The 19,677-nt window shown below is 38.3% G+C and overlaps 1 protein-coding gene across 3 annotated transcripts in view; it reads left to right on the forward strand.

The window, feature by feature from the left end:
* Positions 1 to 19,014, forward strand: part of LOC126203551 (uncharacterized) — an 88,320-nt gene extending 69,306 nt beyond the window's left edge. For 2 of the 3 annotated variants that reach the window (XM_049937872.1, XM_049937873.1), the window contains exons 9-11: positions 1,360 to 1,511; positions 6,699 to 6,793; positions 18,824 to 19,014. In XM_049937872.1, coding sequence (XP_049793829.1) covers positions 1,360 to 1,511; positions 6,699 to 6,773 — 227 coding nt within the window. In that variant the 3' untranslated portion in view covers positions 6,774 to 6,793; positions 18,824 to 19,014. Of the gene's footprint in view, positions 1 to 1,359; positions 1,512 to 6,698; positions 6,794 to 18,823 lie in introns of those variants that run through there. The other variant, XR_007540297.1, reaches the window with a different exon arrangement.
* The last annotated feature ends 663 nt before the right edge of the window (positions 19,015 to 19,677 follow it).

Raw genomic sequence — 19,677 nt, forward strand, 5'->3', positions numbered from 1 at the left:
CAAATGCAGAAGCTTCCTGAATGCTGTCCCGCTCCCAGGTCATTGGCATGCAGGAGCATTCAGAAGTGGTGGTGTTTGCTGAATTGCTGTATCATCATGGGTGTTTTCCAGCTGGCAAGATGTAGCTGTGGCCTGGTTACAGTGCTGATCTGCTTTCCATGCTGCTAAAGTTCTGTGCAGCTACAATGGATTACACAAACAGCTATTTTTTGAAACTCAGCTTGCTCTGTTTGTTCACAAGATCTAGAAGGTACTAGATCGTAAGTAGCTCCGAGGTCAATGCTTTATTCATGAATTTATGGAGGACATTCAGTACAGTTTTTTACCGACACCAAGTGAACAAAATACACATATTTGACTGTGTTTGTGATTTATTAGATTTAGGACTTACGAACAGACAGAACTATGTTTCAAGGGTGTGAGCATGATAATTGTAAAATATGAAAGTAGCATTTGGTGCACTTCAAAGGAGTCTTCTAGGATCATAACTGTTCACACTGTATGTAAATGGTCAACATTGTAAACTTGTTGAGGTTATGCTATTGTATACAGAAATGTCCCAATGCCAGGAAATTGCAAGACCTACAGAGGATAAGCATTTGCTGCAGTAACTGGCAGTTGACCATCAAAATTAAACAAAAGTAACATACTGCTCGTAAATACAAACACATCTTTCCTTATATGATTGGCATTCAGTCACTAAAAGCAGCCACAGCCATAAAAAATGTACAGGTATGTGTCAAAAGTGATTTAATTGAAACTACCAAATAAGACTAGTTATAGTAAAGGAAAATGCCACACTAAGAATTATTGGTAAAATTCTAAGGAAATGTAATTCATCCACAAAGCTGATAGCTTAAAAAATTCTCAGTTGATCAGTTTGAATATTGGATGATAGTCTGGAGCCCTTACCAGGTATGATTAATAGAAGAGATATAGAATATTGAAAAGTGAGCGCATTCTTGACTGGTTCATTCAGTAAACACATGAACACTAAAGAGATGCTCATCCAGTTCCAAATTCCAAGTGAACATGTTGCAAAAGAAGTATATCATAGAGAGTTCTGCCATTGAAATTATGAGAATGCACATTCTGGACGGAGAAGCAACATAATGGGAAAATCACATAAATTAGAGTTCAAGCAAAGGGTTATGATATTCTTCCTGCACCTTGTTCACAGAATATGGATGAAAATGACAGTGACACGTAAAGTACCCTCCACCTCACACTGTAAGATGGCTTGGCAGTTAAATGTGTGTTTATTTAAATTGTTATTTGATTGTTTCAAAATTTATTCTTGACATTTTTGCAATTCGTGAATGTGCACTAATTTGATTTTTTTTTTTTTTCTCTCAATAGTTAATCGACGTCGAGTGTTCACCCAGAAACAGATGAAAAGTTTGACGAAGCGGCACTATCGTCTTTTACCAGAGACACAAAACAAAAATTCAGAACGAAAGCGTAAGCAAGATTTCCGCACCAATAGACTTATGGCTGAAATATTTGCCAAGGTTAGTATGGAAGTTGCTTTTTATTCAAGTTTGTAGGTTTCAGACATGAATATGGCATCTTTAACAGCCTGAGTCCCATTCAATAAAACTCTTCTGTGTGCATGTCATGATCTGCATGTCATCTGCTATTCCGGGCATTCGTTATCAGGGTTGGCATTATCACTTCCTGGTGCAGTCACACGTCCAAAGAATTTTATTAGCATGTTTCAATACTTCCCCAAAGTGTACTTACACGAGTGTTATTCACACAGTTAATTGTTTTTGCATAATTTTGGTGGAAGATGTAGAAAAACTGGTTTACAGAAGCTTAGAAACATGCTGCATGATTATTACTATGCTGGGACCAATACATGTCCTGCTGTCTGAAGAAGATTGAATAAATGCTTGTATAGGGCTGACTGTAACTAAAAGTATGTCTGTCATAACCAGACATAACTAGCCTGCTTAGGGGCTGAAAATCACTAATGACCAATAACTTGGGGATGCAGAAGGTTATGGAAAATGTTGTATTAATCCTCTAACCAAGGGTGATTTTCCAGTATTTCCGTACAAAATTGTGGGGCATTTTTATTCAATAATTAGAGTAGTTGTAAGAATAAAATTAAAGGAATGTAACAAGAAAACCAAAAAGTTAATTTATAGTTCATATTTAATTGACATTTAACACACCGTGCGGTTTGAGGTGCCTTGTCACGGATTGTGTGGCCCCTCCTGCCGGAGGTTCAAGTCCTTCCTCGGGCGTGTGTGTGTGTGTGTGTGTGTGTGTGTGTGTGTGTGTGTGTGTGTGTGTGTGTGTGTGTTCTTGGCATAAGTGAGTGTAAGTAGTGTGTAAGTCTAGGGACCAATGACCTCAGCGGTTTGGTTCCATAGGAATTCACACCACACATTTGACTTTTAACAAAAAATGTGGGAAATGCAAAAATCATGTTCAGTGTTATAAAAGTGAGAATAAATGTAATAATAATTTTTGTGAGTGCTGTATATCTTCAAGCAAGGTTCCACAGACAAGCTGAAGAATATGGTTACTAATTTGCTGGTGTGAGAAGGTACATGTTAGAGTAAGTGAGTTAGACTGGAGTATGTATAAAATGTGACTCCTGACATTTCAGATAGGAAAATAGTGACCTCTGATATTCTGGAGCAACAGAAAAAGATTTGATGAGAAAACAGCACCCTACAATGTTTCAGAGCAGCATAAAAGTATTCAATGGGAAAATTGTGGTTTCCAGCGTGCAAACAGAGCAAAAATTACATCCGATGCAGTAACAAGGGGCCCATAAAATTGTCTAGAAAGAGTGGAATGTGCACATTTATATTACCTGTGGCTGGAGGGTTAAAGACAGAAAATGCATCCACAGAACATGCAATCTTCTAGGATTCTTTATGAAGTTGTCCTCTTTCATTGCAGAATATGTCAGAGGCAATTAGTCCTTTCTTTGAATCTCTAAATAGGATCTGTCTAGACTTGTTTGAACCTTTAGATAGGATCTGTGTAGACTTGTTTGGATCTCTGGGTAGGAATTGCTTAGTCTTGTTTAGTTCTCTAAACCATACCTGTGTAGAAGGGATATATCAAGAGGAAGTTGAATAAAGCTATAGTTCTATGAATGAGCACCTGGAATATTAGAATTCTGAATGTTGTGGAAAATCGGGGTAATTAGAAGAGAGAGGTGTCCCTGCGCAAGTTAGATGTGGTACAGGTTAATAAAGTGAAGTGAAAAGAGAATGGTGGTGTCTGGCTAGATGGTTTTAAGTCAATAAGGTCAATAGTGGTGTATCAGGTATTTCCTATGTCACGAATAGAAATGAAGATATCAGTGTGCATTGTATGAATAACACTGAAGTCAAATGATTTTACTGGGTATTGAAACAAAGTAAATGCCCAAGGGATTGGGTGATATTAACTGCCGAACGTACCAAGATGAGGTGGTCAGATTCAAATCATAACCTGTTAGTGATGAACAGAAATGTGAACGTATGGAAGTGGAATATTGTAAACTCACGACAGGATTATATAAAGTGAAAATTATGAGTGTCAGTGAGTAATGACCCAAGTAACTCTTGAGGTTATTTTGTTGCCATAAAATGTAATAGCTAATTCATCAATCCTTCGTTGATTGTTGGGAACTAGGAAAGCCAGGCGTAGGTCGTCCGGGTAATTTCGGATATGGTCCCAGTTGGCATAAAAAAACTCCAACGCAGACATTAGCTGTAAACAATAACCTTTATTCAGAATGTGACAGTACCTTTTCTTTTACAAAAAGTCATATAAACTCTATTTCTAACAACATATGTTAGGTATTTAACTTCACTCTGAACATTATCCGTTTTTTCTGGTTCATCGCCAGCAATTTGTAGTCCAATATAAAACGGGTTCGTTCCTTGAAACAAACGATTCTTTGCTTTACACTGAGTCTCCAAGTCAGTCCATGATTTTACCTTGTCTATATCAGAACTTGTTTCTCGTTTAGAATACGTTACAAACTTAAATCTATTCCTACGACTATAGTTACGCCATGGAACACCAGCTGAGCACTCCGGATTAAGATCAAATGAACCAATATTATTAGTACATGCTATACGAACTTTTTCACGAGCACCTTGATCCTCAAATATTTTTTTGTTAGCCCTTTCATCCAAAGTCAAACGTTCGATTCTGACATTAATTCTATAAACATACGTAACTACTTTATTAATTATTACTGAAGCATATTTGTTAGAAAAAAACTTGAATTCATCCGTTATATCATAATGCTGCAATTTGGCAAAGTTCTTCGCCTTTTCGTCATGTTTTTCACTAATACCCATTTTGCCATACTCAAATCGTACACCATCAGTTTGCGTAAATTCTGTGCACCACCTACACATACGACCAAAATAAGGTCTACTGAGATTCGTCCGTCGGCGTATCCAACGCCTCGGGCATGCAGCGCAAAACTTCTGGATCATCCTCATCCGACGATATGCAAACAACCTCCTCCGGGGTTTCCACATCCGACGAATCCGACGCATCCAGTTCCGCCTTCAAAGAACGACAATGCAAAATGTGACAGTCAGCGTGAATAACATTCAAACGTGAAATAAGAGCTTCGTCACCGATATTAGACTCGTTTGATACAAATATCACCAAACCACGATGCTGTATAACCATACCAGGTTTATTTTTTACATTAACAGTAACAGGTCTTCCTTCAACAATACGCTTCAAAGTAGAAGCATACTGCCTCCACTTAGACCACTCAAATTCCTCAAAAACAATAACATTATGTACACGTGCATCATATCCGCCAAATCCGAATTCAGAACAAAATGGCAGATAAATATGCTGCTTTCGTGAAATGATTTTTTCTATTAAGGTGGACTTGCCAATATTTGTATCAGCACTTTGGTGGTATAACAAGGCCTTTCGGTCCACGGAGGTGCGTAAGAAACAATTGTACCTTTATGGCGATACAAATATTGGCAAGTCCACCTTAATAGAAAAAATCGTTTCACGAAAGCAGCATATTTATCTGCCGTTTTGTTCTGAATTCGGATTTGGCGGATATGATGCACGTGTACATAATGTTATTGTTTTTGAGGAATTCGAGTGGTCTAGGTGGAGGCAGTATGCTTCTACTTTGAAGCGTATTGTTGAAGGAAGATCTGTTACTGTTAATGTAAAAAATATATATACACAAGATGCTACTAAGAAAAGTGCAAGCTATCTAAAGTCTATATTCCCAAACAAATTCCAGTCCAAGCCATGTCAGAGTTCTATCTATTACAAATAGAGTCAACTAGAATAACACGGTAGCAAATATAACAACACTTGTGGCATGCACTCCATTGCTTGCATCAAGGCATAGAGAAGAGAGTACCCTGCACTGGCTTATATGTTGGAGTGTGGCATGATTCATTTAAGGGTACATCTGAGGACCAGCACCATCTGAGTATTGGTGCCACATAGGTTGATAGTAATGTTGCGCTGACTTCTTGGTTTCCATGACAATGTCTGGTGGCACCACTACAGTAATAAAGAAGTAAATAATGTGGAAGAACAGACCATTAGAAGTGCAGTGAAATAGAGGTGAAAATTCACAAGTACCACTAAAAGAACTCCGGCTTATCACTCACAGAAGGAACATGATGCAACTGGAAGAAGCAAATGTGAATGCAAAAGAAAAAATGAAAATTCAACAGCATAGGTTGCTCATAAATAAAGTAAATAGGAATTATAAAGAGGCTGATTCATATTTGATGAGAGAGACACATTAAGAAACAGAGATGTTCATAAGAAAACTACTGCAACAGTGAAGTTTTGGAGAAGTAATAACCTATGGAATGCTGATGAGGAATTTTTTTGAGGACAGAAACAAGGGCATATGGATGCGTATAAATGGCAAGAGGACATCAAAGTTATATGTAATGGAGAAGTACTGTTCCAAAGTGTGGTGCAAGAGAGTGAGTTTGTTGTGGAAGCAACAGGTGGCCCTACAATGTCTTACAATTCACAGCACATTGAAATATTTGACATCAAGCGAGGCAGTAAGAGTCAAAGATACTGTTGGCATCACTAAAATCTCTTGGTATCCTTATGCCCTGGTATCAGAAAGTTGTGAAACAGAAACACAGAAAGAAAATGTAAAGATGTGGCCTTGTAGTTAGTAATTTACGGGGCACGGAGGGTTATAAAATCAGAATATTTTCGTAGAACTTGTTTACCTGGTGAAAAGCTGGGTCAATGTTCTAAATCCTGATATGGGTGGGTGTGAAATACAGAAGTAATTAATTTACAATAGAGGTAAAGATTGGTATACATGAAAAAAGTATTTTGTGAAAACTCCATATATAATGAAAACATATGAAATAGCAGTTTATATACAAATGTTTTGTTAGCTCCTGTCTTAAAATTGTTTTCAGCAGAACTGAAATCATGTGATATTTGATACCTTTCGGTAACAAATTAAGTACATAAAATAAAAATACAGCAGTTTAATAATGAAACATGGTCAACATTTACAGTAACTTGATCAAGTCGGCATACAGTCCATTTTCATGACATAAATAACCTTACAATCATTGGTGATACTGTATTCAGTCCAGGTTCTGTGGTGATTTTTGGAAGAGATCGTTTGCAGACATTTCACTTCAGTGTACCTCTTTAGTAACATACTATATTGAAATACTGTTTTTCTTTTTATACAGAAACTTCAGAGGAGGGTCTTGAAAGGAGAAGTGAATTTATCGAACAGTGTCACTGTTATATCAAGCTCAGCCTGAAATTTTGCATCTCGTTTCAGGTAAGTATAAGGATGTGTAGGCAATTGTCTCATTTAGTGAACCATGAATGATCCAAATTCAGTGATGATAATTTTAGTATCTGGAATCCACATATCGCCGGTGAAGAAACAATACCGCATAAGTAGCAAAATAAGAATTTTACATGAGACACAAAAAACTGTCTAAAATGCCTAATACATTTCACAGCGGTGCTAAATTTGCGTCGTAGCACTACAAGGAAATATTGGATCAAATAAAAATGTGAAACAAAAAAAATATGCTTTAGAAAGCTTAATTATGGCACATATGTGGAATTGTCTCGGTATTTATGCCATGATCTGTTACTTATGCGGTATTTGTTTGTCAGCCTCCCGACACAACTTGACACATTTAGATCGGTATTTGGTGCTGGGAAAGCTAGTAAGAGCACATTTTGGAGCATTAATCATTTTTATTGAAAGATTTCATAGAAACATTTTAAATAAATATACTGTTTACATAGTTGCGATAATGTCTGCTCATTTCTTCAAGAAAAATCCTAAACGTCACTCAAAGCAACAACAGAGAATTACACTGCACTGATACTCGTCACACAATTACCTCCGCGATAATTTTCATTCATAAGGAATGTTGTCATAATAACTATGACAATCTTCAGGAAGAACCGATTTAAGTTGTTGTAAATGATCCCATTTGGATTTATTGATTTTCCGTCTTTCCTTGTATAGTTTCAGGAAGCAAACATCTCCAAGAACTTTCCTCGGACACATCTGTAATTCTTGCCACACTTCGTTGAAAGAGCACTTGTAGTAAATAATACCATTTGGGCGGTACTGTAGTGCCCTCAGGTCGGTACCTGTAGGCTCATTTTTTACAGCTCTTCCAGGCCTAATTGAGTCGTACACACTCTGCAGCGGAGTGTGCGCTGATATGAAACTTCCTGGCAGATTAAAACTGTGTGCCCGACCGAGACTCGAACTCGGGACCTTTGCCTTTCGCGGGCAAGTGCTCTACCATCTGAGCTACCGAAGCACGACTCACGCCCGGTCTCACAGCTTCACTTCTGCCAGTGTCTCGTCTCCTATCTTCCAAACTTTACAGAAGCTCCCCTGCGAACCTTGCAGAACTAGCACTCCTGAAAGAAAGGATACTGTGGAGACATGGCTTAGCCACAGCCCGGGGGACGTTTCCAGAATGAGATTTTCACTCTGCAGCGGAGTGTGCGCTGATATGAAACTTCCTGGCAGATTAAAACTGTGTGCCCAACCGAGACTCGAACTCGGGACCTTTGCCTTTCGCGGGCGATTTTCCTTAATCCTTCTGGATAGGGTGTCCACGATGCATGTGGCAAAACATGTTGCAACCAAATCACCTTGCATTTCATCGAACCAGTAACATACTGCATCATGACTTTCTAAATTCTACATTGTAAAGTTATGAACTGCCAACTTTGTTTTATAATAAACTGCACTTGCACTTAAAAATGGAGCTACTTTGACAGGCTGTAAATCCACGGTGTACACTGAGCAGAGCTTCTGCTGGGCTTCTTTCTTGTCAGCATCTTTATGTATCCTTGCCTGCTCTTTCCGTTCTGTGTGTTGCTTCCACACTTCTTCATCAAGTTACCAAGCCTGTAACTACAACACAAGCCGCATTGGTCTTTCTTGGGGCAAAATGATGTTCAAGGTAGCCCGACTTAATGGTGAAACCTTCTCCACATGACATTTTTCCACATAGAGTACCATATTTACTCGAATCTAAGCTGCACTTTTTTTCCGGTTTTTGTAATCCAAAAAACCGTCTGCGGCTTAGAATCGAGTGCAAAGTAAGCGGAAGTTCTGAAAAATGTTGGTATGTGCCGCCACAACTAACTTCTGTCCTCGAATATATGTAGCGCTACGCAGGCATGCTTCGCAGGCACAAAGATAAATACTGGCACCACAGCCTCTGCGTCAGCAAATAAATAAATAAATAAAGTTTCGACCACTGCATTTTCATACATTATCCAACAAAGTAAATACAAATTCCGTATTGTTCCTCTTCGAATGTAGCAGCATTTCAATGTATTTCAATGTACTATGAAAATCTGACTGGCAAGACTGTTTGGGATGTTTGTCAATATGGCCAACTCTGCGTTCTGAATTTTTTCCTACCTGTGAGAAGAAATGGTTGCTAATAGGAACTTTTATGAATTGTGAATCACATACAGTATTCTCTTCACCATAAGAATAATTTGAATATAAACATTTTGCCATGTATTCTTTCATGTTTGCTGCTATCTCATTTAAATCCTGTCCGTGTAATAAACTACGAAACTAGAGTGAGACAACAGCAGACGCGGAAAAATATACGTATCATGTCATGTTTATATTTGTATTATTCTTATGCCTAATAGTGATACAGTCAGAAATGAAGCACAGCAACTGACTAGATTTTTAAATCTAAAATGACTCTAACATCTGTGCAGAATGTAATGTACTAAAGAGGCGTCTGCAAAGATTTTCAAACAAATTTTTTTTTCGCTAAACTCTCATTCAGAACATCTTCTATCATACGCAGTCTGTTACTTGGTTCTTGTTTATCTATCAAAGAAAGCAGCAGTGTAAGTAACAACAAATAGCAGTCTCTTGCCATTGTTTCGCTAATGAGACGATTCCTCTCTTTGTTTTTTTAATTGTAAGCGGCGGTAGCGTACACAAAAGCAAGCCATGCCGTGAGCGGCGACAGGCTGTAAACCCTCATTATCAGAATGCGACAAACAATGCATGACACAGTACAGTAATGCATTTTCAGCTTCCAGTGATGGAAACACCTATAATAAAGAGAACGGCACTTATCAGATCAAAGAAAAATAAGCAATCAATTCAAACGTGAAAAAGGAAGGGTACCCGTATAAATACGGACGGAGCGCCTGACACATAGCAACGGCTACCTGGTAAAGCTTAACTGCTAAGCTTATGACTCGAACCCAACTACTACAGCTGTATCGTCATTAATTTGTCCTAAATTGTGTCTCATATTACTATGGACCAACTTTGTTTCGATTTGGAGGTGCGGCCTAAAACTTTTCTCTCCCCTTGCATTTCGAGTCTCAGATTTCAGGTGCGGCTTAGATTCGGGAAAATATTTTTTTCTCGATTTCGAGTCTCATTTTTCAGGTGTGGCTTAGATTCGATTGTGGCTTAAATTCGAGTAAATATGGTACATACAGCTGTTGTTTGGATTGTAGAGTAGGCTCAAGGGACAACTTAGAGGAGGATTTCCTGCAGTAATGCGACAGAAGTTTCGGAAGGGAGTCCAGGAATTCTTTCATGAAGGTTCTCTCGTCTTTCTTCTTCGTCTGTTTGATTTGAGATCGTGACGATTTTGTATCAGGACTCATCTCATGTGTGGAATTACCCAGCCAATATCGGACTGCCCATTCTTTAATCCCAAGAGCATTGAGAAACATCTTTTTGCAAACTTTGTTTTCCCAGCTCATTTTTCAAATTATAAATGAGCATCCCTTTTCTCCTGGATTTGCCAGTGTTCTTCCCTGGACGTTTGGTTGGAATTACCTCCACAAGGTTGATAATGTACACCTTTCTCTGATCCCATGACATCATTTCCCAAAATGTGTTAAATACTGCCTGCCTATCATCAGCAGAAAACTGATGACACTTCCTTTGAACGAATTTCTGGCACATCTTCAAAGTACATGTTGGACCTAATTTTCGTGCCTCTCTTGGATTATCATGAGTGATTTTACCAATTCGACTTCTTTTGTATCCAATATACACCTGTCCACGCAGCCTCAGAATTTTATTGGCATTTTTCTTCCAATCTTCAGGATGTGGCTTAGACTTCATTTTCCTGTCAATGCTTACGCCACCATAAAATTCTTGGCCTTCACTGTCAGCATCATTATTGCTCCCGTGATCTTCCGATAATTTATCCAGAGTGTTTAGCAAACAATGAGCAGCATCGCATAGCAATGAGTGTGAAGTACTGTCGTCTCTAGTGGAAACAGTGACTGTGATTTCATTTTGAGCATTGTCAGATACAGCCACTGAAGTTTCTAGATGGAAAAATATTTATATATTAATTTAAGCAGACAAAGATAAAACTCAAATTCATGTATTTATGAGAACGACGGCATCAGTAATATTATTAACAATAATCCCAAGAAAATTTACCTGCATCATTAGATGTTGCAGGAACAGTAACTGAGAACCCCATATGCGAAATTAATTCTTCTTCGGTAAATGTAACTTCAGCGTTATGACTTTTCTCGCTTTTGTTTGTTCTGCACTTACGGAAGATCCTACAAGAAAGTGGACAGTCTAGAAATCTTTGGCAGAAATGAATAAAGCACAGAACAAGTGAAGTGGGGGCGTTCTGATTTATATCACAATAAGACACTTGCGGTGCTACTAACATTCAAAGGTGAATAATAAAACAATTTTCTTACCGCTGTCAGTCACTCTCAGGAACGATTCTCCACTTTCATAAGCTGATTTCAGCTGGGAAACAATTTCGTCTTCAGTAAAAAGATCATCTATATCTCTGTCCATTATCACGAATGAAGCTACAAGCATGGAACCACTTTCGAGCACTGTTAAATACGTAATAAAGCAGTAACAATGTGCTGTGGCCGCGCGTGCTTTTGTATTTATGCGGTATTGTTTACAGTATCCATAGATTGTAGGTATGCAGTATTTAGTTCTCTACAGTTCCGCGGTATTGCCATCTATTAATTTGCTGTGTCACATACGTGGTATTGTTTTAGATAATTTTTTCATGGTAAATAATTAAAAATTCGTCATTATGGCGTTAAGAGCAGATGTGCGTACGGTCAATAACATCATATGACTGACAAACGAAGAATCAGCAATTTGTCAGTTATGCGGTATTGTTTCTTCATCGACGATATGTTATTTAACTGCATAAATTAAAACTATTTTATGTTGATTTCTGTCCGATTTTTACCTAATGACATATAGATCATAAATTTGGTTCTCCACACAGCTATAATATGAAGTCTGTTCAAAAAATTCTGGAGCATTTGTAATTTGCGCCAGTGGTGTGTTGGAGCAAAATGCGGATGACATCCCTGCATGCACCTGCAGTTAATGTGTAACTGCTGAAAGTTTCATCGCTGCATGTGTGTTAGTTATTGTTCCATGGTGTATTGAGTAGAACGTTGTATCGCACGGTTTGTAAATTTCAAGATGGCAGAGTTAGAGAAGCAACGCATTTGCATTAAATTTTCTGTGAAACTCAAGGAAACCTTTACAGAGACACACCAAATGGTACAGGAGGCCTACAGTGATGAGTGCTTAAGCTGTACTCAGTGTTGCGAATGGTTTGCACGGTTTAAAAATGGCGGGACGGAAGTTGAAGATGACTGTCGTTCAGGACGCCCTACTGTCTACTGATGACGCTTATGTCAGGAACATCAACAAAATTGTGTGTGCGAATTGAAGACTAACTGACCGAGAGATTGCAGAAGAATGTAACATTTCAGTTGGATCGTCATGAAATCCAGACCCAGCATCTTTGAATGCATTGTGTTGCTGCCAAGTTCATCCCATGGCTCATGACTTGAGACTAGAAAGACCTTCACCTCAAAATCTGTGAAGAGCTTTTGGATCGTGTAAATGATGATGAGCTGCTCCTCAAGAGAATCATAATTGGCGATGAGATGTGGGTCTATGGCTATGATGTTGAGACCAAGGTTCAATCTTCACATTGGCTGGCGAAAGTTTCTCTGAGAACAAAAAAAAAGCTCATCAGATCAGGTCACATGTCAAAGCCATGCTGATAGTTTTCTTTGATTTTGAAGGATTAGTTCATCATGAATTCTTACCACAGGGACAAACTGTTAATCTATGGTACTATCAGGACATGTCGCAATGCCTGTGAGAAAACATGGTAAGGAAATGGCCTGAAATGTGGCGAGACAATTCATGGCTCTTGCATCATGACAACACACCCGAAAATCAATCCCTGTTGGTGCACGACTATTGTGCAAGACCTAGCCCCTGCAGATATGTTTTTATTTCCAAAATTGAAAACTCTGCTGAAAGAATGAAGATTTGCAATGATATACAAGATTAAAGAAAATTCACAGACGGCACTTCATGCAATCCAGCAAGAAGCATACCAAGATTGCTTCCGGAAGTGGAGACGATTACGGGAGCTGTATATCAGTTGTGCAGGAAAGTATTTTGAGGGAGACCATGTACAATAAATAAAAGGTAAGCATAGAAAAATTTGGTGGACAAAGTTCTGGAAATTTTTCGACAGACCTATTAAGAAACTGAACGTTTGCATAATTTTTTATTTGGATCACAGATGTTTAGCCCTTGATGTTTTCAGAAGCTCCCTTCCTTTGGTCCAAACAGTATTTCCTTTCACTACCATGTCTGCTGCTGGCAAGCTATCTAAATCTATACAGTCTTCTTGTTCAGCTACAAGAGCATGCAGTAGCCATATAATCTATGATGACAGAAAGACACGTTTTGTGTCAGAAAGCTTAATGACAGATAGATCTAATCTTGATTCTGAGATCTCACTAACATACAGCTAAAGAAAACAACATATTAACTGTTATCCTTAATGCTGAACAAAGTGATGAACATTAAGAATTTCCAGAAGGAAGATCGGTTAACAATTTCATTTTGATTTTTAAAAATGTGGTTTTCTGTTGAACTAGTTTTGGGAAAAAGTCGTGTCCAAATGTGGCTCAGTCATGTTTCTCTGGCAGATATTTACAATTTAATTTTTCTGGTATGTGGATGAGCTCAGTCCAAATGAAAGTATGTTTTATGTTTTTAAGGTGAGGTATAGTGTTACAGGAAAACATCTTTTCATTTCTCTTTGTTAAATGTCATACACTATGTGAGCAAAAGTATCCAGACACCTGTCTGAAAATGACTTAAAAGTTTGTGATGCCCTACATTGGTTATGCTGGAATTTCTATATCGTGTTGGACCACCATTAGCCTTGATAACAGCTTCCACTCTTGCAGGCATACATTCAGTCAGGTGCTGGAAGGTTTCTTGGGGAATGGCAGCCCATTCTTCATTGAGTGGTTCCAAAACATCCCAAAGTTGTTCTATAGGATTCAGGTCAGGATTCTGCGCACGCAAGTCCATTACAGGGATGTTATTATCGTATAACCAGTCCACCACAGGCTGTGCATTATGAACAGGTGCTCAATCGTGTTGAAAGATACAATTGCCATCCCCAAATTGCTCTTCAAAAGTGGGGAGCAAGAAGGTGCTTAAAACATCAATGTAGGCCTGTGCTGTGATAGTGCCACACAAAACAACAAGGGTTGCAAGACACCTCCATGAAAAATATGACTACACCATAACACCATCACCTCCAAATTTTACCGTTGACACTACACACGCTGGCAGATGATGTTCATAGGGCATTCACCACACCCCTACCCTGCCATTGTGTACCGTGATTCGTCACTCCACGTTTTTCCACTGTCCAGTGTTTACACTCCTTACACCAAGCGAGGCATCATTTGGCATTTACCGGCACGATGCGTGGCTTATGAGCAGCCGCTTGACCACAAAATCCACGTTTTCTCACCTCCCTCCTAACTGTCATAGTATTTGTAGTGAATCCTGATGCAGTTTGTAATTCCTGTGCGATGGTTTGGATAGATGTCTGTCTATTACACATTACGACCCTCTTCTGCTGTTGGTGGTCTCTGTCAGTCAACAGGAGATCGCTGATATGGCAGTAGGTGGCAGCACAATGCACCTAATATGAAAAACGTATGTTGTTGGGGGTATCCGGATACTTTTGATCATATAGTGTATGTCTGTTTGATAAACTGTTCCTAAAACAGTCTAATGTGATATTCAGTTTGTTGATTTGTATTAACAGGGACAGTAAAATATGAAGAATATTCAGCACTTCAATAGTGACTGAGTAGCATTGTCATGTGCCAGTAGCAGACAGACATACAGAATGGTACAGGCTGCCAATTGGTATGGAGCACATTGAGCAAGTGAGACTGGGCAAACGAAAATTTTTGATATGGTAATAGTATGATGACACTGGAACTGATTCATTAATTCGAAAGCTTATCAAAATATATTGAGTATTATACAGTTAGGAATTCATAAAATGTCTTTAAAGTTATACTGTATGACACTGTATTAGCAGTGCCTTGATCAGTCTCTAATGCTGTCGATAACAACAGCAGCAGACATCAAAAGGTTGGTAAAAATATTTGCTATGACTTTCTTGATTGACTTGCCCTCTCATATATGCTGACTTGTCCCATGCCATCTGTCTGCTGCTACCATGGTATTTTGCTGCTGAGGTACTGGTTGTTCTTCATGTTATTTTTTTATGCGCAGTGTTAAAGCAGTTGTCACATTACACTAATTTGCAGCAGTTTTGTTTTTGATGAGAAACAAACTGATGCTGCCTGCTGACACTGGGTATCATGTGGAACATATGATGAGTACCGAGCGAGGTGGCGCAGTGGTTGGCACACTGAACTCACATTTGGGAGGACGAAGGTTCATACCCAAGTCCTGCCATCCAGATTTAGGTTTTCTGTGATTCCCGTAAATTACTCCAGGCAAATGCCAGGATGATTCATCTGAAAGGGCATGGCTGATTTCCTGCCCCACCCTTGACACAATCCGAGCTTGTGCTCTATCTCTATTGACCTCGATGTTGACAGGATGGCCAACCCAATCTCCCTTCCTTCTTCTTCCTTTGTTTGTAGTGACTTCATATACAAACTGTAGAAACCAAATTTCAAATATCTGCTAAAACATCAGATTAATTGCCCGATGAATCTTACGAAGGACATCCAGCATAAATTTTCCCCTTAAAAGAAAAATGCTATTGAGTGTTATGAAATTTATCTCCTACAACTTGAAATGTAAAGGAGTCACTTAATACTATAATAACCTGAATTTAAAAGAAAGTTTCACACAAGATTCACAGAAGTGAAAGGATTAAATACAGTCTATTGATGTGGTTACGTTCTTATGCAGTGGGATTACGCTCCTCGTGAGAGATTGCCTTCAGTTGCACAGTTGTCTGGTAGGTGCCAAATTGGCCATGTTCATTCCAAACGATCTAGCACAGCAAGTTGTGTCCACCATTTCCTGGGATGCAACTGTGCTTATTATTAAAATATAAATTAATAATGAATTACTACTATTTAAGCTTTCTGAAACAAAAAATAAATCTTATTTCATGAGGTTCTTTGACAGTGGGAAAACTGAGGTATTTGAAGTACAGACTGTAATGTCTATCCTTTTCATAGGATTAAAGTTGTCTGACTTTTGTCTTTTTTCTGCTCATTCCATTACCTAACGAATGAAATGTTTTGAGGCCAGTTAAGAAGGCATGTCAGTGCAAAGGTATGTGAATATTTTGCAGACTGTCCAGAACTGCACTTCGTTGATAGAATCTACTCACTGGAAGAGTATTGGACAAAGTTAATTGAACTGAAACAGAGCTGTGTTGAAAAATAAGTGCATTTTCATCTAAAAACACAATCTTATGCTGCCAGACCAAGAATTTTTTACCTAGCCCCATGTAACTATTTTGGCAGAACTAGACCTTGCCTACAAGGTAAGATTGCTATAGGAATGCACGGTGCAAGATTAGTTTCCAAGTTGGATGTTGAGTTGATTCGGTTCTATTTTTCTTTTGATGACGTTATGGTGATCATATTCTGCAAAGACTTTCGTTTGAGAACTTGCATCGGCTTTAACTGGCATTGACTGCTTGTATATAATTTATTAGTGACATTTGCTATTTCGACTATGTCACCCAGTCTATGATAGGTGTAGAGACTACCATACCTTGTGTTTCCTCTATTGTCTGCTCAATCGTTGCAGTCAATCTTATTTCTCTCCAGCTCTTACACTACAACACAACATAAATACTTGTTGTCAACCAAGTAAAATACTCTGTTCCATTACATAAGTCATACAGTTTCTCAAAATCCTTTTCTGTATCAGGAACCTGACTTTGGGATGACTTTCCTCAAAACATCAAAGAAATTGAATTTATGTCAAACTTCAAAAGACATCTAATGGTTTGTCTTCGATCACAAGAGCTATGTGCCCCATTTACTTGTCCATACCTCACTCTCATTAACAGTCCCTCCCCTCCCCCCCTCCCCACTTTCCCTCCCCTCCCATCCTCACCTCACCAAAAAATGTCATCAGAGTCCTGTCATTCCTTTTGTTTCTGATAATACTAAACACAACTCCAGACATTCTTAGGTAAGGAATATTATTGTTCTTCTTAATGTCCTTTATTGTTATTATTAATGCCAGTTATTGGATGCATGTTGGTATATGTTAATAGTGTTATTCCTGGTCTTGATGGAAAGGAGGACCTTAGGTGAAATAAAAATTTATAAATTAATTAAATTAAACCAAGGATGACTTCTTGAAATACTAATGCCGCATTTCTAAAGGTATAACTATTAAATATTATACATTCTAGAATGAGATTTTCACTCTGCAGCGGAGTGTGCGCTGATATGAAACTTCCTGACAGATTAAAACTGTGTGCCCGACTGAGACTCGAACTCGGGACCTTTCGCGAAAGGCAAAGGTCCCGAGTTCGAGTCTCGGTCGGGCACACAGTTTTAATCTGTCAGGAAGTTTCATTATACATTCTTTTTAAATATATTTGTCTCCAAAGGAATATTTAGGTTCTTTTCAGTACTGTGAATATACTGATATAATGTGCTCCCAAGACCAGTGTGTGAAATTGAATTACATGTGGATTCTAGACTAACTTTGCATGCTGTTAGACTTTTGAGAGTTCATCTGTTTACTAAAGGCTTTATAGGCAATTGCACTGTTTGTTTCTATAATTTTCATGCCCAGTACTGGAAAGAGACAATTACTTTCTGTAAACTGTATGTTGGAGGTTTGTGTGAGACTTAATTTGGGGAATGGGGAAACTGTGAATTTGATTCAGCTATACTGCCATAGTACAGTGGAACTAAGAGTTTCTTTCAAGCACTGAGTTGAAAGCACTGAAAGACAGCTTTGTTTGAAAGCTTTGAAATTTTCCATCTTTTCTACATGCCTGTCAACTATTTGTTATTTCTTCTATCTGATAAGTTCTGATCCATCCAAATGTAAATATTATTTTCCATCCTGGGGTTTCATTTATCACATATTACTAAAGTTGAGCATTCTTTCAGCAGCATGTAGCTGTGTAAATTTTAAATAGATTTGTGTAACTCTTGTAATATGAGAATTCAGTAGTTATTGGGTATCATGAGAATCAACTGTGGAAAATGGATCTATGATATTATGATCACATCTGCATATATTATTGCACAATATGCAGATGTAAACAATGCTGGCAACTGCAGGAGTTACAATGACAGACTGAAGCTTGGATGGTTCAGATAGAACGACAGTATCTTGCAAGGCATGGATCTGAATTTTAATTCTGATTTGGCTTGCAGCATCACTGCACTTTTTAATTTTATTATAGTGGTTGACATTTTTGAGTCGGTGAGCAGGTATCACAGATTTGAAACTAAATGTTTCAGCGAATGGCAGGTCAATTTAACTTCATAGCAATAGGAGTAGACTACAGGGTGGACAAATTATCCTTACATATTGCCGACTGTACTTAAGAGAATGAGTGAGATAATGCAATGATTAAGAGGCTGGGGTCTTTTTCAAGAATGTAGTTCCAGTCTGTATCTAGAAATTATGATACACATTTCTATCATTTCTGTAAATCACATTAGATGGAGGCTGGGGTTATTTCTTTGGTGAGGTCAAAACAGACTCTCAGTTCCATCTCTTATGACAGTGATAGTTTCTCATCAGGACTATGTGTTGTGATTGCATTCCAACATGGAGTGCACAACATATGCTTCTCTTTGATGTGCATTTCTATTATTTCTATTATTAGTATGCATATAAAATTAAGTAAACTACTTAGTTCATTTTTAATAGCTTCAGTAATAATAATAGTTGCACAAAAACGAAGAAAAAGTGAAAAGTTTACATATTATTTCCATCTTATTTCAGGACATACCTACCAACTCATATGTTAACTGTCATTCTGGGCTTCCAACGTGGAAACAAATTAATGCTCAGCTAAGCTGTGTTCTGCTATAAAGAAGGCTATTTGTTTATGTTAGCTTGAAGAATGTTAACAAAAATGTTTTGTTCAGCCATATTCGTGTGTTATATTGTCACTCATGATGACTGTTATGTTATTACATGACTCTACAATATTTTATATGACTTTATGGATTAAAGATCATGTTACTGAAAGACATTTATTCCTTGCTTCTTCCATATCTTGTTTTTCCCCTGATGGCAGTTTGGATATGTGACATGGCTATATTTTTAAATTGTGGAAACAACCACCACTGAAATCAGTTTGTGAGCATGTATCACAGAATCTTGAAAAGCATTAGCTATGGCGTTGTTACGTACTTTACGCCCAAACTCAGCCTCCAGATTGAGGTAAGTTATTACTTTATAGCAGGGTGGTGGTGGTGGTGGATGGGGGGAGGTGGTAGTGCTCGCTGTGTCCCTGGTATTTTCGATAAAGCCACATGCCCCACCTCCCCCAGGTTGTTCTAAATAGTGGGCACCTCAGAGAGCTTAGCTTTCATTTGCTGGGTACAAGATTGGCAAAGCTAGTTTCAAGAGCTAGGGACTGGTGAGTGCCATTAGTCCTCTGTAACCATAAGCTTTGTGTGTGCTTCAGTGACCACTGTGGTGGAATGTTATGTGAACACCCAGAATCGGGGATCTTGCCTTAACTGACTGGATCGTGAGGATGGTAGAAACCTCTATAAAAAATGCCTCAATCTTTAGGTGTGCTGCACAGTTGTGAAAGACATGGCTTTGAGGTGCGACAGCCATTAGCA

This window comes from Schistocerca nitens, chromosome 9, assembly GCF_023898315.1.
Source record: "Schistocerca nitens isolate TAMUIC-IGC-003100 chromosome 9, iqSchNite1.1, whole genome shotgun sequence".
In the NCBI taxonomy this organism is placed as follows: Eukaryota; Metazoa; Arthropoda; class Insecta; order Orthoptera; family Acrididae; genus Schistocerca; species Schistocerca nitens.